The sequence below is a fragment of the Stegastes partitus genome, unplaced genomic scaffold (assembly GCF_000690725.1).
Source record: "Stegastes partitus isolate 25-593 unplaced genomic scaffold, Stegastes_partitus-1.0.2 Scaffold7, whole genome shotgun sequence".
Lineage (NCBI taxonomy): Eukaryota > Metazoa > Chordata > Actinopteri > Pomacentridae > Stegastes > Stegastes partitus.
This window is the reverse complement of record NW_007577738.1, coordinates 495,459-516,313: the sequence shown is the minus strand read 5'-3', so window position 1 is coordinate 516,313 and position 20,855 is coordinate 495,459. Positions and strand designations below refer to the sequence as shown.

Genomic DNA, 20,855 nt, shown 5'->3' with positions numbered 1-20,855 from the left:
TGATTGAGTGGTTTTTATGGTTTTGCAAAAGCAAACATAGGATGTCATGTAAATAAATCACCATCATAATAGTTTTTCAGGAAGGTTTCACCCAGAACACTTATAAAACCCTTTTAGCAGGTTAACCATTGGTCTAGTTGGAGGTCATGTAACAACACAGGCTATAATCTGTATAGGATTTCAACTCTAGTTTTGATTTTACTGCGCTGTGTTTGTGCGTGTCTGCTTGAAAAGGACCATATTGTGTTCCTCGCATAGCCTGGAACAAAGCAGACGTTCAACGGTAACACAATCCTGTGGACGTCTTGAAGTTTTGTTACTTATCCTGTTGTTGCCTTCATGTAATACGCCACCAGATCCAAGCTTCCTGGTGGTTTTGGTGAATGTTGGGGAAACAATGTAATGCAATTCTTCTTCTTTTTTCTTTATTTTTTTTGGCAATTTATAGTATAATTTGAGTCAGGGCTACAACTAACAGTTGTTTCCATTCTTAATTCTTATTCTCATTATTGTTTCAAAGAAAATGTGCTAAATACGAAAAAATATATGTTTTAATATCTCTGAGCTCAAGTTAAAGTCCCATGTTTGTTAGTTTTATTGGAGAGATAAATATTTTTAGTTTACAATGAAATATAAAACAGGGACGTAAGTTTTTTTTTCCATGAGAAGCTAAACCCTAACCTAAAAACTTCTTTTAATTTAATTATCAATACATCAGCTTAGTGTTCCTCAATAATTACTTAGATCGGCACATTTTTTAAGGTCACTTCCCCTTAAATTAGAAACATAAAGATCAGGCCCTCAACTACTGTTAAGATATTGGTCTTAGAAATCTCTATAAAATGGATATAAATAAAAGTCTTCCAGCGATAAAAATAAAAGAAAGCAACATTTTCAGGATGTTGTGTCTCTGCCTCTTAAAATAATCTCCAGAACACACTTTGATTGGTTTTTCCAAGGACAGTTTTTGGCAGAAAGTACACCCCAAAAATACTCCAATAAAAACTGCAATGTGGGATCATTTCTTTGCCTGGATACAGGTGTTAATTTTAGATTTGTTTCAATATTTTTCAATATATTTTCAATCCTCCAATCTCCTCTTTTCCCTTTGACCAACTCTGTGTCAGTCCTGCAAGCAGCACTCATGAATTTTCTTCCGTGACCAATGCCATTGTATTGTTTGTCAAACCGAACGCTGCGTAGCGGGGCCGATCATTAGTCACCTCACTGTAGCGCCACTCTCTCTTTTTTTTTTTTGACTGTTTTGATAGAAAGCAATTAGAAATGAGGCCACATGCATTCAGACGTACTCACGTGAAACAGGCCCTCACACAACAGGCCATTCACTTGCAGTTACATGTCGATGTAGTTCCATTATTCTAATATGTTGATGGTGTCCATACTAATGGCTTCTACACTGGTATTTTTCTTATTGAGTCACAAATATCTGGATAATGTCCCAACTGCCCTCTGATGACCCGTGTCCCTGTCCGCTGTAGAAAGAACAAAGAATTTTAGGAACAAATAGTAGCGGGGGGGCTGCATCCGCACAAACCTTGAATACAGATTTGCCTCAGTGCCCGAAATGAATAAACAATAACTGTGGTCATGGACCCAGAGACTCTCCCAAGACTTTATTCTTGGTTCACTGAAATAACAATAACTAATTTCACACAAGCATTTCAACTCTTTCACGGTCTGTAATGAACTTTAAGGACCACATCTCTATCTGTCTTAGTTCCGACATGTTCGGCAGCGCATTCTTGAGGGGAGCGAGGGTGGGTTTTTGCAGGAAGGCAAGCTGTTTTTGAAATCTCTGCTCTGGCCTTAAATCTCCCTGTTAAATCAGGGTAGCAGTATGTTGTTGCAGATTAGAGCTGTTATCCCACATGGCAGGTTCAACAGGAGGGAGAGGGCACAGCAGGCTTGGATCTAAGGGGAGTTAATACCTCTAATGATGACGATAGAGGAGAAAAAGCTCAGTGCCAGTGCCAGGGTGGGTCCCACACTTGTGCTAGGAGATCATATCTTAACTCTCCCATTCATTCTGATCGCCTGATGTAACTTAAGAATAAAACATCACAAAATAACCTTTCTGGAAAAACCAGCGAACGATGGAGGCATACTCACAGTGCTTTTTTTCACCTGCATTGTTTGTTTGCATGCGTGTGAATCCCAGCTGCTGCCCCCACATCCACAGAACAGTAGGGGTCAGGATTTCACATGCCAACTGCAGTGCCTGACTGATATTGTAAGGTTTGTTTGTGAACATACGTGCGAGCGTCTTGTACGTTTGCAGCTTTGCGCGTCTGTCTGTGTTCCTGTCTTGTGTTCTCACTGTCTGGTCCTGATTGCCTTTGTGTCAGTGAAAGAGGAGCATGCCAAGTATGTTTTGTACACAAAACAAATATTTCCCGACAGAAGCTTGATCGCATTATGCAGATGAAAAAAAGACTGCAGACAGCCAGAGTGTGAGAACTTTAATCCTATTCATCTATTACTAACGTGGTGTAATTCTCTTGGAATGATGGGTATTTGAGGCCTTGGCCCTCTCAGGTTGCCATGGGTGTGTTCTGAGGTGGAGCACGACATGTTTGAAAAATAAAAATAGTGGCTTCCAGTCGGTTTCTGTAATTGTTCTGGTTTCTCCTGTCCTCCTCAATGCGAGGGCCTGTACTTAGCTATGCCAGCATTTGTCCCAGCTTTTGTCCCTTTTTCTCTTGGACAAAGGAAATCAGACAAAAGACCTGAAACGAGGCACATCTGGCCAATTTGGTTGGTGAGACTCGTCCGACTCGTTTCGCTTTGTGTGTGAGTGTGTGCTTGCGTGTTTTTGTTCGTGCCAGCTGTACCTGCCTCGCTGAATGGTAGCGTAATATGCAGGCTCGTCTGCTCTCTTGGCAGTTAATTTCCATGCACGTTTAAAACTGATCGCAAGTGAGGTTAATGAAGCTGCACCACATGTTTTCAAATTTCATATCATGTTCACCCAGATGTCTGCTTTACCTTCTGAATAAACGGTACTTTGTTTTGAGTATTATCAGCTCCTAAAATAAAATGATGCACATGCTCCCACAACAACTGTTACAGAACTCCGTCTGGAGCCAAATGTGACTGCCAGCGGAGTCATAACCTCTGCCAGAGAGGGCAGGTTTTCAGTCCAGGTTTTTTGGGGGAAAATTTCGCAGAATATCTCACACACTGAGTACAGTGAAATACGCTGGAAAGTTAAGTCGTCGGCCAAGAAACAAGTGATTAGTGTTTGGTAGGAATCCAGGTCCAGTATGTTCCTAAAAAGTCATCTAAACACTGCAAGACAGGGGATTTCTGAGCATACTGCGCTTACTAGAATGCAAAAAATAAAAATAAAAAATGCATATATCCATACATACATTTAAAAACCTACATTAAAATAATAAATATGAAGGATTGTGTAGAACTGACAGGCATACTCTCAACCTTCTAGGGTACTGTTTGTGTAGGATTTACTGGCTCAGGTACAGGGTGTTCAAGTAGAGGAATATTCCAACAAAACAGACCAAGAAGCTCAGTGAAAGAGTGGTCTTTAGGATTTCAGCCTACTTAAAAAAAAATTTTTTTAAGGATAATTTAGCTGAATATGTCACACACTGACTTCAGTGAAATACGCTGGAAAGTTAGGTCCTCGGCCAAGAAACAAGTGATTAGTGTTTGGTAGGAATCCAGGTCCAGTAAGTCATCCAAATACTGCAAGACAGGGGATTTTTGAGCATACTACACTTACTAGAATTGATAAAATTGTATGCATCCATGCATATCAAGCATTGTGAAGGTATGACAGGTATTCTGAGTTGCTGTGGTGGAGGATTTACTAGCTCAGGTACTGAGTGGTTCAGTGGTTGATGAGGAAATATTCTAACAAAACAGACCAGGAAGTTCAGTGAAGGTGTGGCCATCAGCAGGAATTTGATATCCCACAACAAACTTACAGTTTCACATGAAACCAATAAAACAAAAGTATTGTTTCCTTTAAGGTCAAATACATCTTGAATTTATACTTGGCCACACATTTAGAGACTTAGAAAAATGTATAGGCATTGTTTAAAATCGAGGACGTTGTTTGTTTCTGTGTCTATACTGTATACGTACATGTGTTTGAGTGTATAACGCTGCACGTCATGCATGCAGTGTGTGTGTTTGCCTACATAATGGCTCTTGGTGTTCCTGCAGCGGTGGTTTGAGATCATGGGAAAGGCATGAGGCTATAACACAGCGCTGTGTTCCTCCAGTCCTCCAGATGCTCCCATAGCCTTGCGGCTTGGGCAGTCTGGCTCCAGCACAGTTTTAGCGCAGCTCTCTCGTTTACCAGCAGCTTTTTAGCATTTAAGAGAGAAGGACCGAGCTGCTTGAAGAGCTCCTGAGGAATACCTGAGGAACTGTGCTCAACTCTGTCCCGCAGAGACAGTGTAGGAACTCTGGAGGAAATACCTCTGGCTTCCTCTGCTACTGTTCTCAACATCCTACCTTTCTTCTCCAGCCTCCCCACCCCACTTCACACGCCACCTCCCACCCTCCTCCTCCTCCTCCTCACCCAACCCTTCTTGCTGTTTTGCTCACTGTTTTTCTATCGCCTTTTTTTTTTTTTTTTTTTCCAGGCAGTAACCAAGAAAAAGTTCGGGGGCAACGACTTCCGATCAGCGCTGGAGAATGGTGTTCTGTTGTGTGAGTAAGTACTCTGCTTTTCCCAGACACCTCTCTTAAGGCACTCATTCATAAGGAATCCCTCCACTCTCCTCCGGGTCTGCACTCCGACGTAAGTGTTACTGATATTTCCCAGGCCGACCCCCTGCCGGGTCACTGTTTGTTTGCTAGCCACATAAAGTGAGCCAGGATTTTTGGAGACAGCACAATAGAGACGTGGTTATTTGATGTTTTCATTGTCAGATCTTCTTCCTGTGGTTGTGAAATGTGATCTATTTCAAGAGGAGCTGCGTTGTCTGTTTGACACATGTTACAGATCTGCGGATCAGGCGGAGTGCCATCCTTGCTTTAATGAGAGCTGTGAGAAGTCATGTAGTGAATAGAAAGCCTCCATCTGAAACCACACTGGCTAGTCGGGGCACCCTGCTTTCTCATTAGCCTGGGTGCACCAAGAGTTTTGATGAGTTAGAGGAACAAATTTATCTGTGCAGAACTGGCCTCCGCATTGATTCGGTAACTGCTCTTCTAAGAGTTGTGGCTTTTCTTAGACCGAGGGTGTGTGTGAGGGATGGCGTCATGTTCCTTTATGCATGTGTATGTGGGCAGCACTGCTGGATGGACAGTGATGTGATTTGCACGAATCAGCAGGAAGCTGTAATTACCAGCAGCCCATGCAGAATCTCCAAAACCTCTATTGGCGTCGGTTCAAAGACGAAGCCATTCATTGTGCTGATTTGAGCCTGACTCCACTGTTTGCTTAATCACAGAGAACAACACAGACACTTTCATTCAAGGAGCTGTCCGTGTTTTCTTGAGGAAGAGGAAGACAGATTAAATCACCTTCACCTAGAAACTCAGCCTCCATCCCTATTGTGTTGTGGTTATCACAGCTTCTTGCTTGGAAAGGAATGTTTAGTGTCGGTCACACACATGATTATATCCTACTTAGCTCCAAGTGTGTGTTATCTTATGGAGTTCTATTGTTTCACTGCTAAATGACAAACCTGAACCCCACTGCCCTCTGCATTCTTTCTTTATATCTATTGTCAGCCCATGCAAAGTCTTACACCATCCCATCCGCCCCCAGTCTGCAGCCTTAACAAATTATTTTGCCTCATGTTGAGCTTTTAACCCTCTGAACACCAGAGTTCATTGGCGAATTTGAAAAGTATGTTGTCTTTAAAATATCACCAAAAGTACACTTGTTACAGCCAGAAACTGTAAAACCAGAAAGAAGATTCAACTTTACAGTGGTCTTTGAACTATTCATCTGTGATGTGCAGTTTCACTTGGAAAGTTATCTACATCTAAGCTTAAAATCATGATATTTCATCAAAATCACTTTACTCTACATGCCTCATTTTTAAAAAAATGTCCAAAATATGGAATTTGCCCTAACCAGGTTGGTAAAAAACAAAACATTCTGTTCTCCTCTGCACACCCTCGAAACCACTAGTGACTCAGCTGTGACCAGCAGTCGCATGACAAATGTTCAGGGACTTTTTCGACTTAACTGGCTGAACTGGGCTGAACTGTAGGCTGTGTTTATGCAGGTGGAGGGGAGACAGGTATGGGAACAAATTAGAAACGTAAGCAAAGCAAAGTATCTATCGTAGGCAGAGCCACCATTTTTTCAGTCTTGGTATCACTTGTGGGCTCTTGTACCTGTCGTGTATGTTTTTTTCAATATTATTCCAATTTTGTAATATAAATAATGAAAGTAATTTAGCTTTTGTTTTATTCTTTCTTTATGGTTTATGTCATTGTAACTTTATTATACAGCAAAAAAGACATTTTTGAGTTCTCTCTCCATCTAGCTATAGTTGTCCTGTTTCCGTAGAGGTGCGGGACTTTATATTGCAATAAAAAAATTAGCCCACAGTGAATAAAATTGGGACAGTAGCAAAAACGGACAGAAATTGCTTGGGGTTCAGAAGGTGCTGTAATCACACCTTTAGTACTTTACACTACAGAAGGGGATTTTGTATGAAGCTTATGATGATATACTGTAATATTGTATTGCACATTTAACAGTATATAAAGAAGTCCCATTAACTCCATCATTAAATGCTGTTTACGTGCGTGCATCTGTAATAACAGTCTAATAATACATGTCATAATACAACACATTGGTGGAGGCCATACAGATGAGCACTTTTGCTTTTATTGGTCAGAGTCATAGCTGCTACAATTGGTGGATAGTTAACCGGAAATTTAAGCTGCAATTATTTTGATAATCAGTTATTCTTTTTTAAAGGAAAAATGCTGCTTTTTCTTGTCCTGTGTTTTAGCAAGTTGGATGGCTTTAGGTTTCAGACTGTTGATTGGACACAAAAAGGGCTTTTTTTTACCTTGACTTTCTCTGTTAAACGACAATTATCCGCTGGGTAATTGATGATGATATTGACAATTACATGCAGCTCTACTCGGCCAGTAGTCCCCAGTGCTGCATCATGATGTAAACAAACTGGACCCACTGCTTCGCAAACATTTCCTCCACTATTAAAATAACCCCAAACAAACCTTGAACAACTGTATATCAACTTAGATGACCTGCTGCAAAGACTTCTGTAATTTTGATTATGAGTGCATGACTGCTAACAGAAAAACACAACTTGTATCGACCTGTAACGGAGTATTTCTATACTGTGGTACTTTAACTGAAGTAGAAGAGTGTTTTTTTTTCACCACTAATTCCCTCAGACCTGATATTGTGTTTCTGTCCTGTTCTAAAACTTTTATTGCATTTTAAAAAATGAATAATATTATTATTAGGGATCTAGGTTTTTTTCGTAACCTCTTTTTTCCTAGCTATAAATCCTTTTCGAAACCCACCAAAAATCCACTGCCCTCCATCTAAAACCACTACTGTTTCTCTGAGCTGATATGTGGTTATTCAAGGTTTGTTTGGGGTTGTTTCGGCGGTGCACGATATGTTTTAGAAGCAGAGGGCCCAGTCTGTTTACATCACGCGGCAGCACTGGCGATTTACTAAACCGAAGCCAGGTGGCCGCCATTAAACAAAGTCGTAAACACACAACGCCGAGACTTTGCAACACGTTTTGTTCATTCCTCGGTAGTTAGACCAGTCTAGCCAATGACCAAGAGCTTTCACTTCCCCTCTCCCTTCCCCTGATGTTCTCCGTCTTCCACTTGCAGTCTGATCAACAAGATCAAGCCTGGTGTTATCAAGAGGGTGAACAGGCTGCCCACACCGATTGCTGGACTGGTGAGTAGTCTTCACATTTTATGCAACTGTTTTCATTTCCTCAACTGCTCATTCTAGTTTATCAGTTTTATTGTTTGAGTTTGAGTGATAATGTTGAAGTGCCTGCGTGTTAAGATGTGAGAAGAAGCAGTACAAGGTGCAGCAGCAGCAGCAGCTGAGCTGAATGGTGACAGGTCTGAAGCTTGGCTGCCAGTGAGAGAGACGTGTTTGCCTCAGTGACCTGTCGCTTCTCATATCCATCCACACTAATAAGTTCAGCGAACGTGGAGCTGCTTGAAAGGCCGCTGGCCTCACTCGAGTGCATCCTAAATATGACATCTGCCATGCTTGCGGCTGTGATCTATCATTTCAGACAAAAAGTCTTTGTGTTTGTATGATAATTAGTTTTTTTTTGATAGAACGTCAGAAGACAAGGGAAAAGTTTGGAATAAACTTGTTGTTGAATCAGTGTTTCCACCTTTTTTTCTTTTTTTTAAAGCTTGGTGGTGTCTTCAGATTTAAGCATCTTCTGGTTGAAGCCTTTTGGGTCACAGTGGCTCGGTTGACATAGATGTTTTGGGAGTGTCTGCAAACAAGATTTTGGGAAGTAGAGGTTTGAAAACCTACCTTAAACCCATCCCTCACAAAGCTCTCTCTTGTGGGAGTAATTGAGTGCAGCTGTCTGGAGGAATTAGAGAGAACCCCAACCCTAACCCAAGCAGTCTGAGTGTGTATGTGTGTGTCAGTAGGCTCTCTAGCGCATGTTTGGTAAGACAATGACAAGTTGGCAGTAAAATAAACAGACTATAAACATAGTATTTGCAGCACCAAACGCTGTGGCACCATATCTATGTTATGGCATAAATCACGTTTCCTGCCAGTTTGTTTTGGACTGTTGCTGATATAACTGGCTGGGCACCTGCTGAGGTAATGAGTGTCTCCTCCATCAGTAGCACTTGTGTGGTATTTCCGCAACTTGGACGCCAACCTGAAACCACCTGATCATAAATTCTCCCGCAAATGCGAAGGCTTCTGGTCGGCTTGAGGCGATCAGTTACTGCCAACCACATGGAGAAAAGTGAAAGGCTCTCCAAACATTACTCACTCTCACTCCACTGTGGGAATAGCTTTTGCTCCCAAAGTAGTCAAGTCGTCTTTTGCTCTATCTCTCAACTCTATAAATAGCGATGAGAGTGATCATTAGGTGCCGGGTGTTTGACGTGGGGATTTAGCTGTGAGTGAATTTAACTTTTATTGCGCAGTATGTTTTCACATTCGTCTCATCCTACCAGGATTACTACATGGTACTTGTCTTAAAGTACGTGTCAGAGACTGGAAAATGCTGTTGTTGTATTTTGATCTCAAAAAGACAAAAAAGAAAAATCCATTGCAAAGAGAACAAGGAGAATGTTGCTGGTTTGTAATGTAGATACAATATGACTTTAATCACTGCTGAATGAAAGGCTTTTTGCAATCACGCCTCATTAACACTCAGAAATGAACATTTTCTACCATTACAGTCACAAGTGTTGTTTGCTATATGAAACATTTTCAGCACTCTAAATCGATACCAGCCTCCAGCTCTGGCAAAATAAGAAGCCCAGGGAAGGAAAAGAGAAGGGGGAGGGAGAAAAAAAACCGTAAATCTCTGGTTTTGCGGAATATTTAGCAACACTGGCTCCAGACCCGGAGCCTATTCTTTGGTTTCACTTGTGTCCAAGGGAATGTTTCTCATGTCAGCACACTTCTCTGCCTGTTGCTGAGCGCTCAGTGAGCTGTGGGTTTGGGCCGTGGCACCCCAGTTCAGGCCTGGCTCCGTTTTTACCGGTGCTGGGAAAGAAAAGGCAGAAAGTTGTGTGGTGAGGCTGAACAGTGGCCTGGATTTGAGGCTGGAGTGAAGTCAGAGGGAGGTTAAAGATGACTCCGTTGGCCTCTGCCCACCATAAATACACGGTAATTGGCACGCTGTTGGATGGTCCTGCATACACCAACTCCTTGGTGAGTTGAGGTAACGGTGGAGGGGGGAGAGGAGATAAACAGACAGTTTCAATGGCCCTGGGGGTGTCTTTAACTCATCTAAATGTCTGTGTAATCATCTGTGCAATGACAGGCATTTCACCATGTTTTGTTACTGTGTTTGTGTTGTATGGGTGCATGTTATGACTGGATCTGACTTTTGGGATGGGAGGGCCCTTTATTGGGCCCGTTTTAGGAGAGGCAGCATTTCAAGTATTCCATTTCCTCTTCGGTTTATTGTCACAGGATTTGAAAATGCGTAGCCTGATATTTTAACCATAGCTCTTGCTTGCCAGGGGTCAGTTAAGGGTAATTGTAGCGTATGCCCATCTTAGACGAAGAATGCAGGAAAAGAAATAGAGTGACCGCAACGTGACCAGTAAGGACGGAGATCCTTTTCTACTATATCAGACACCTGAAGAGTCAAATCTTTCCAATTCTTGGTGTGAAGTGTTTAAATCAGGGTCCTCAAGTCTGCATGAGAGGATTAGAGGCTGCTGGATGGGTACAGCATATTTAGCAGGATTATGTGCAGGCATAAGTCAGCATAACATTCCTTCGACATCATTATCTCTGCATGTTCTGGGACCAACTGTTAAGGGGCTTTTAGTTTGCTCGTAATGCTCTTTACAGTGAAACCACTTTTTTCTTAACCTAATGATGTTAATTATGATGTCATATTTGTCTTAATTCCAACAGCCGGGGCCTGAAGGTGGGAGATCCCTCATCTATTAAACACTGAAGTTTGTTTTTCTCATATGACCTGAATAGATTTGACATTTATGTAGTTGTAAATTAGATTCCCGATTAAGTTGTGGTGGCAAATATATTTGCCTGGATTACACTGGCATTTCACATCTTGAGACCCGCCTGTGGTTAGATTTAGACAACAAAAGCCCTTAAGGTTGAGTAAATGTTATGGATTATGGTAAAAGATTTGGTTAAGTGCAATGAAACAGATGTATTAAAACATTATTCCCTAACCTTAATCACTTTAGTTGAGCAATGCTGTAGTCACCAAGAGCAGTTTTTCCAGATATTTCTCTATGTACCAATGAAACACATTGCCAATGAAGCACATTTATTTTTGCTAATTACATGTAATTCAAAGTAGATGTGGACGAAACACTTCAGAATATAAAAATCCAATCTTAAATGTACTCAAATGTTAATTGTGTTTGTGCGGTCATGTCAGTCAACATGTGAAGGTGAGCCAAAACAAGCGAGATGTCATGTAAACTTGGGTATTTACGACCGTGTACATGCTGTTCTTACTGAAATACATGGTCATAAATTTAGTTTCACTGAAACGTACATGTGAGACATGTCATCTGGACAAATGATGGGAGAGAGGAAGGTGTGACAACAAGCTTCCCATGTAGTTTCTGTGTAATTAAGTGAGTTGCTCAATCCAGTTCTAAGGATTCAGTCTGGAAAATTACATTAGGAAATCTATTACGAAGACAAAGCAACGAGGGGAAACTCTGTACTGTGTCATAATGTATAAAGAGTGACTCCGGGGCTTCTGTACAGCAGGTGGGAGACTGATTGATAGCTTGTATGCGCCCAAAGTGACCTGTAGAGCTCAGTCAAGTGCAGTCAGGGGACAAGCAAAAGCTGTTAGCGAGGGACGCCTGCACTCAGAGGTCAGCTCTCTCTCCTACCATTTGCTAATAAGCATGTTTGCCATTTAAATATAGAACGAGCTACCCCTTAATTATTCCGGCCCATGTTGAAACCATGTGTGATTACATCAAAACCCTCTTAAGCAGCTCCGTCCCAATGGGAAGCTCCGACTTACAAAACAAGACAGTCGGGATTACTACTGGAAAAGTCATAACAGCGGAAAGGAATGGCGCTGCTGTGGTCTGGGATTTGTTTGAAATGCATGTGTGTGTATATTGGTGGGGCGTAAATGTATTTTCGCTGTCTTGCGTTACACTCACACATCTGTGCAAATCATGCGCTTGCATATAAACTTTATGCAACGCAAAGTGATTGACGCGGTGTGGATGGAGGAAACACTCCCATGTCCTCTTGAGTCGCTTCAGGGGAAATATTTGTCAGTTTCTGTCACCCGACCTCGTGTTTCGTAGCAACCAAAATGTCTCCAAAATACTCCACCACCCCACAGATTCCACAGGTATTCTCGAGTTAAAGGGCTTGGCAGAGACAAGAGAGAGAGACAGAGAGAGAGAGACAGAGAGAGAGAGAGGAGGGGACAGTTTCAGGGTGTGAGAAGGAGGAGACAGTGGCAGGCAGTGTTGCTGCTGCGTGCGTCACTTTTTGCACTCGCATGGCCGGTTGGGTGTGACTTGTGCAAAGCTCTGATGTCATCGTTCCTGGTTTGGCTTTCTGTCCCCACCCTAACCCGGCCCACAGGTAGCTCTGCTGCTGTCACTCAGCTCCTGTCAGGGCAGCCTCTCCTGTCTCCACCCCCCTCCTCCACCACCACCACCACTACCACCCCCGCCGCTGCTGCTGCTGCTGCATGTGTGTTTGTGTGTGTTTTGTACCGGGTCACTTCTTATTTGCTACACACATGCTCCTCCCTGTCCGCTTCTGCTCCCTGGTGATATGAACTTTGGAAGCAATCATTTGTAGGCTGTGTCCCTGCCAGAGAAATTCTTGAGTGATTATTCTTTGCCTCTGAAGGTGGACAGCCCTCATCCCTGCTTTTGTTCTTTATCCAGGACAACCTTAACGTCTTCCTCAAGGCCTGCGGGAAGCTCGGACTAAAGGAAGCGCAGCTCTTTCACCCCGGAGATCTTCAAGACTTGTCCACAAGAGTTACAGTCAAGTAAGTTTTTGAACTTGTGAGCCTTGTAAAATGTTGTTTGATGCCCATCCTTGCCTTTCACAGAGTTGAGATCCTCTTTTAAAACTCCTGTCTTTAACTCCTCTTTGACTGTACCAACTCTATTCATGTTTCCATTAACATTTACAGAAAGGCTTAAAAGTAACTTACACACTTTACGGCATCGCAGAGCACATGTTCTCTCATGTGAAGCATGATTCAAGCTGCAGTTAAAAAAGGTCAGCGCTATTTTCAGTGTGCATGTATTCTTCTGTTGGCACACGCTTGCTGGAGTTCAGTGCTGTGTGTTTCATTAAACTATGATGGCGGGAGCAGATGATGAAAACAAAAAGCCAGTGGAACAAAAAAATGTGTTTGGCTGTCTGATTTGATGACAGCATATCTGATCTAATTCATTTCCCTTTGGTGCAAATTTACCAAATCATGACAGTAATCACAAAATATGAGCCGTTAAAGTTAACTGACCACTGACAGATGCAGGCCATTGATTTTAAATACACGTCTTTCCAATAGTTGGTAAAGAAATTGTGTAATTTCACGACACTCCTTTAGTGTTTGTTATTTTTTTTCGTTTTAGACAGTTGCTTTTGTGTCAGTTGTGTGCCCGCCAGAGAAGCATGCGGTATGCTGAACAACCTGTTCAGTTTTCACACAGGTGTGCCTTCAGGAGGGTGCGAGGCTGAGCGCAGTGCACAGTCCATCCACTCTGACACACTCTGTGGGTGTGCGGCCCTGTGCTGCGCAAGCATAAAGAAAAGTGCTTCAGCAGCAATGCCTGCAGGTTGTTAAACTTGAAGTAGATCAGCGCTGAACAGCAAATGCATCACTGTAGGTGGCAAAGTATTTCACGGCGATGTCCTTAAAGTGTGTAACCAGCTTCTGTTCTTTCTGTTTTTCACTTAGTGTTGTGAACTTAATTTGTCACAAACTCTAAGAGCACTTTTCCCATCATTCACTCAAGACATTCTTCACTGACGATAGTGTCGAAACCACATTCATCACACAGGCATAGACGGCGGCAGATGTGCTGTGCATTAGCTGGAATATGGACTCTAAATAAACAAATCTGTCTGCCTTTTATCGCGACACACCCTCGCCACACAGCAGAAGATAGGCTGCCTTCATGCATGTCATCCACTAAATGTCTGATTCGGTGTCATAAATATAAAGATAATACTGTGATGGTCCCGTGTGTTATCAGACATTTCCCATCTTACATAACCTTTTACTATGATACAGGCGGGGAGTGACTTGTTCCAGTATGACGCAACAAGTTGGGGAAATGATACTTATACTCACATCGAAAGAAAACTAACTCTGTCACACACACACAAAAAAAAACACTTTAATATACTCTAGCTGAGCTTGTTTGCCTCCATGTCCATCCGCAGCCTACGGTTTGGCCAAAGTGCTCTCACTGCCCTATTTTTAGCTCCTGGGGTGACTTTGACAAGCAGGATTGATTGGAATGGTATCAGGACTCATGGCAGAGGAGCTTTTAATAGTTGTACATTCCCCTTCCTCGTGTGGTTTTCGGAGTACACCTATGTGTTTATATTTGTGAGGTTAAAGTTTGAGTGTGGGGTTCACCCAGATGAAGACGTCAATAGTTTTTGTGTCTTCGATTGTTGCTGCTGAACACTAACATAGCCAATAGATGAACCTGCAGCTGCTCCTATTAATGAGTCAGTTTTGAAGAATTAAATATCATATCTTATCTTAAATGCATCAAGTGTTTTTTTTTTTCTTGAATGCATACAGGATACCAAAAAAAAAGCGCAGGGATTCGTGTTAATGGACACAATGTATGTCCTCAGCTGCCATATTTGTAACTCAAACAGAGGGATGGCACACAAAGAGCAACATGAGAAGAAAATCCCAAACATGGCTGCAGACAGGCAACCAATAGCTTTATTGCACTGTTGCTTATCGAAGCCTGTAGGCAAATGAGCCACCCAGAGAGAGAAAGTCGTCTCTATCAGCTGTCTTTGCCCCTGGTGTTTGTCCAACCTCCACTCCCTTAAACCCAGTCTGACAGGTGCTTTGCTCAGCTTCGCTGTTCTCTGTTTCAGCAGCAGCGACGTTGTTATTCTGTCAGTGCTGCACGGCGCTTTTCATAAGGGCTTTAAAAACCTTATGTATAAGCAGCCACATGTCTTTTTTCACCCTTTCTTCCCTTTCAAGTTTGATCCTGTATGCTTTTATACTTTAATGAGTGTATTAGTTGCCAAAATTGTTTTTATAGCTGCACTAACCTGTATGAAAGAGCTTTTTCTGACTTTTAATAGGCCAACAATGAATTGATTAATGTAGAAACTAATTTACATTTTACTCAATAATGTAGAAACATCAGTCTCAACCTTGTTTTTTCAGAAGCTGATGCAGCAGTATTATATTGAAAAGAAGCCTCACTGATTGAGATTTTATTGATCAGTCTTACTTAAAATATAGCCGTTAACAAGGCCGGTGTGTCTTGACATGAAGCTGCAGTCAGATATTGACTGAAGCAACGTGTGCTGAGGACACAATTTAATTCATGCTAGACCAGTGTTACAACGGCCATAAAAGCTTATTGAATGTCTGCTCTGACCTTTGAGCTCTGCAGTTGTGGTAGTATTGACCTCACCACCACTTGCAGCCCTGCATTGCTGCTTGTGAAACCTTTCCTGATAAAAAAAAAAACCTTTATCGCTCACAAAGACATTTGGCGTCAAAATTGCAATGTGGCATGACAAACTGTTGTGATACAGTCTGATAAGAGGGAGCAGTGAGCTCGTGGGCGATGTGTTACGGAAGATTTCCTCACTTCATCCTCATGTTGAACTGTAACCAAGTGCAACCACGTTTTAAATACCTTAGGGTGTAACACTGACCAGGCTCAATCTGATTCATCACTGGAGACTATGATTCACACGTATTTTAGACCAACTCTGTCAGATTCAAACAGCTGGCCAGGAAATGAAGGCATTAGAGTGCTGCAAATGAATCATTATGTCTAAAAATGCTCTATTCAACTTCAGCCACCTCCTGTAGACCCTCAGCTGCAACTTGGAAACTCGGCTGCCTGGACTCCAGGCTGGACGAGAACCACAACTCTGAGCTGACACACAGGAAAAGACCCGCACATGCCAGGTTTTCCCTAATAACCATAAATGCCAGCTGATTACTTTACACTTGACCTCTATGAATTTTTTAACAACTGCCATTTGTCACAGAGCTAACTCTTAAATGGGACATCTGGTGTAGCCAGTGGAAATTACAGTGTGCCGTGTTATTGTAACATAATACACTGTGGCGTTTGACTGTACTTGAGCTCTCTTATTCAGTTTCTTGCATCGTGTCAGCTGCATGATCCTTAGTTTCATATTCCTCATACCTACTATCTGTCTTAGTTTAAGATGAATTAAAGCACATCTGATGTGGCAATTAAGGGTTTATGTACTGTAGATGTTGTAAAAGTCAGATGCCGTACAGAACAAGCCACAGGCAGTGGTGCAAAGTAACCGAGGACATTTATTCACGCTCTGAATTTAATGACAAGTCATGCTATTTAAACTTTACTTAAGTATACCCATTTTATTCCTCTTTATATTCCTGCTCCACTACACCTAAGTGATGAATCTACAGAGAATTATCACTGAAATCTGCAGGTCCTCCGAACTTTACACAGATGTACAGTGAGTTTCAGCTCATTGTTGAGCTGCCCAGCCTGAAACTTTACTATTTAGGTTCACTCTCAACTCTCTTAATGCAGTTATCAGCCACAGCAAGCAGCTATTTTCCGAAAAATAGATCTAAAAACCCCACTGCACACTACCTGCTCCACACCAAACAGCAACCAGACTCAGATAGCAAGGAGCTGGTGAACATACTGCAGCATTTAGCAGCAATAAAGCCATATAATGGATGAGAAATTAAAGAAAAATGAAACATAAAGTGTCTGAGAAAGGTGTTTGGCCACCATGTGCAACCAGAATAGCTTTAGCACACCTTGGCATTGGTTCTATAAATCTAAAGATTATTCCTAATTTGGTATTTTGATGATGATGGTAGAGAACGCCACCACCGTGGTCCAAAATATCCTAAAGTTGTTCAGTGTTGTTGAGTTCTGGTGACTGTGAAGGCCATAGCATATAATTCATGTCACTGTCATACTTATCAAACCATTTAATGACCCCTTATGCCACATAGATGGGGGCTTATCATCCTCAACATGACCTTTCCCACCAGGACCACCAGAAATGTTTCTCCATAGGATAAAGGTGATCACTCAAAGCAACTTTATATTGATTTGTAGAAACCCTGCCCTCTGAGGGGACAAGTGGACCCAAACCATGTCAGCAAAATGCTCCTCACAGTATAACAGCCACCAGAATGTTTCACTGTAGGGATGAAAAGTTCAGGTTTTTACTTTAATTTGTCGCCCATCTCTCGCAAATGTTGGTAGAGACCAAAAACAAAGCTAAAGGGGTGTACATGTTGGACTAAATGAGCAATAAAATTGTTCAATTAAAAAAAATAAATAAATAAATAAATTGCTACCAAGATATATTAATGTATTCATAAACAACTTGTTCCCACAACCCCCAAGTGACTAAAAGGATCACTTCTTGCATGATTAAAGTATATTTTGCTGCTAATACGTACTGTGCACGACTACCTTTTTGAATAATTTGCTGATTAGACAACGCCTACGCTGTGGCATTACTGACTTCTGCTGAAGTAGGGAACATGTGGCTATTGGTCCAGTTTGTGCTCTGTGACCTCCAGTTGCTCTCAGAGCATATCCCCCACAGAGAGGGGTCCAAAGTCTCATTCTTTTCCACTGTTTGATTAAGCAAATTATTGACAAGGTCTAACTGCTCTTCAAACCAAAAAAGGAAACTGCACAAGATTGGCAGTAACATCAAAATTATTGTCCTTTAAAAGAATGTCAGTATCTCATTCTGAACAATAGGTACAAGGAGTGGCTGTTCAGTTTGATTGCATGATTTGGATTATGCAATAGCATCCCTGGCTGTAGATCAAACCAAATGTTTGAACTACCTGAAGGAATGTGTTGTTTCCCAGACAAATTTGTACAGACTACACAGCATGTTATCAGAATTTATTCAAGACCAGTGTATATTGTACCCCATGCTGAGCGTGTGCTGTTATTTAACTAGATTAAAATGACCGGTTAGTATTAATAAGTTACGGGCAAAAGAGACAAATGCGTTGCCGTTGTATGTTAGTATTTCGGGTGTGGTTCGCTGAGCTGGCAGTGGGCATTCCGGTTTCATGGTTTAATATATGGCACTTTTTGTCACAGTGATGTGTGAACTGTGGGCAGATTGTGAAACCAAACTTGTGATGATGCTGAACGGCCAATAAAAGTTTCTACAGCGCGGACACGGCCCTGGCTGTAAAAGGGCAACACAAGGGTTATATTTGTGCTCTGTAGTTGACTCGGAGAGAGAAATGCCAGCCTCACCCTGTTTCCTTGCTCACAGAGGCTGCAGTGTCTCTCATAAATGCGACACAATGATGTCCGACACTGTCTCACCCACAGCTGACAAAGTCTTTCTCGTGTCGAAGTTTTTTTCAGTTCAGGGTGTCTGTCTGAATTCAAAGAATTTAATCACAGTGAAAGAATGTAAATGAAGGATGTGGTGTTACGGATTGTGGCACAGTAAGTGATCTTCGTTACAGAGGTAGGATTCTGATTATATACACATCTGTTCATTTAAAGCTTTGCCGGTCAGTTTGTCTTTTTGATATTATTGTCTCAAAGAAGCTGAGCTGATTTGATGTTGTTATTGGCTACCAAAAGAACTGAGACCACAGTTAGTTTCAGGTCTGTCCTTGTGCAGCCTTCACCTGCAGATAGTTGATAATCTTGTTGTAGATCTTAACACATCATTCTACTTTGGTTACAGCACAGGGAAGCGATTGAATTGGAAAGATTCATTTACCATGGTCTCTGTTAGTAAGTTTGTCTATTTGTCTAGGATGTGAATACGTTTCTCCAGTTTGTGTGTGTTTCTTTCGGCCTCTGATTTGTATTGGCAGAACACACTATTCAGCTCCTTCAAGTCAAATCAAATTAATTGAAAGTTTGGCAAAAAATAGCATTGCACAGTCAGAAACCTCTTGTGTTAGCAAATTATGGTTTTGTTTTGTTTGTAATAATTATAGTAAGTACATCTTATGCAACTGATTTTGAATAGGCGGCTTGTTTTTGGATTTTTCCCATGATTGTCTAGAAGAAGTGGCTGACTTGCACAAGTATAGTCTCTGGTATCTTTGCATTTCCGCTGGGAGATCGCAGAAGGAGGATGTCTCGAGCTGATGATGGATTGGTCTTCTCTCATTGTTTGACCCCAGCAAGAGTGTAGCGGTGTGAAAGTCTGTGTAAACATGTAGCAGTTGAGGCTTGTGGCTGAAAACTATGGCTTGTGGAAGTGATAGCAGCATCCTATAAGTGTCTCTGGCTGGAAGATTTCCTGTCAGCGCTTTGTTTACTTATTGTATAGCACGTATACATTGTTAATCTGCTGTTTTAAGGACCCTGAACTGTCCTATTGTACTTCCTGAACAAGCTCTTTAGACCTGCAGCATAAGTAAACAAGCATAAGAAGAACATGAAACCAAAGCCCAACTGATACCGGATTTTTGGGAGCTAATTTTTATGGAGTTCTGATTTCGATATATTGGTGTTATGTTAGCATATACATCTAGTGTTGAAAAGATAAAACAATAGGAGGATTGTTCAATATCTGTATACTAACGTATTTCAAAAACCAGTCAACAAATTAACGCAAAGACATTGCTTGACTCCACGCCTCCACTGCTCTTCTACATGTGCTGCAGAATGCTTGTAGTATTGTAAACAAGAGTTGAAGCTGCTCAGGTGGAAAATGATAATATTCTTCACTTATCTCAGGCATCTTTTTCTGTATGAAGATGTAAAAATATTGACACATATCAAACAACATATAGATCAATCCCGCTAAATCTAAGGTAGACCGATATATTTTCATAAGATCGGAAGAATTATTATATTTTTTTAGAAATGTAAACAGTGAAGTGCACTGCTTTTAGGACCAATTTTGTGCTCCTTCATTACTTGCACGTATGCAAGACACATAGACTCAAATGGTTTCCCTCTCCCATCAGCACATAAAAATAATCCTGTTGTGGTTCTGATATCTAAACAGACAACACTAGTTGAGAGAATCTATTCCGAGCTTGTACTCTCTGTATACAACTTGTGTGCATCAGACTCCAATGACGTTTTGCCGCTGATGTTGTGCTCAATCATATGAGCACTCAGCTGATTCTAACAGGCTACAGAAAAGTCCTGAGGCTCCAAAGAACTGGGAAAAAAAGCCCCTTTTATCTTCTCTTCTGTTCAGCTATTACCACCAGCCGTAAATGAGCATTACGAGAAGGGGTGTGCTGGTAGATTTGGTATACAGCTCCTTTTTGGAAACCACTTTGTGACTGCGCTCCAAGCCACACAAGACAGGGCTTTTTTTTTTCTTCTACTGCCTCTTTTATTGGGCCCATAAATTTGCTTGGTGCCAAATTGGTAAACGTCCATTTGAGTTTTCATCGTTGGCGAATTAACATGTTGGAAGCCCCTGGTGTTAGATGACGCATACTGGTGGGAAAGCTGATCTGCTTCCCATCCAGTTAAATGCTTTCAGCGGAGGAGAGAGTGCTCAGATCCTTCTCATAGGTGCTCAGATACACAACATTTTTAGAATAACAACATCTCAAATGACAGTGTCAGCTCATTATGCAGCTGAAAGGCCCACAACTTTGCTATTTTGGTTTACTCTCACAACACTCACAGCACATTTGAAATCCCAGAAGGCAGTTTTTTTTCATAGAAAAGCTCTTTAAAAAAGCCACTTTGCTGGACCTACTGAGCACCAAACAGCCGATAGATACAGTTAATGACTAGTTGGGGAACATAGTGGAACAATCAGAACCTAAAGAGTCAGATGTTTCCCTTAGGTGTTTGAAGAAAGCAAAAATAGAGCTAAGGTGATACACAGCTTACATTTCTCAAGATAAATCAGAGCGTTTGTAAGATGATTAATTTGGCAGAAAAGAAGAAAAAACACAAAGTTCTGCTGCATACAC

The 20,855-nt window shown here is 41.6% G+C and overlaps 1 protein-coding gene across 1 annotated transcript in view; it reads left to right on the top strand.

Moving 5' to 3' along the window:
- lmo7a (LIM domain 7a) overlaps positions 1-20,855 on the top strand; it is a 49,664-nt gene that overhangs the window by 2,138 nt on the left and 26,671 nt on the right. Inside the window, exons 3-5 of the mRNA XM_008281951.1 lie at positions 4,635-4,705; positions 7,840-7,909; positions 12,598-12,704. Coding sequence (XP_008280173.1) covers positions 4,635-4,705; positions 7,840-7,909; positions 12,598-12,704 — 248 coding nt within the window. The remainder of the gene's footprint in view (positions 1-4,634; positions 4,706-7,839; positions 7,910-12,597; positions 12,705-20,855) is intronic.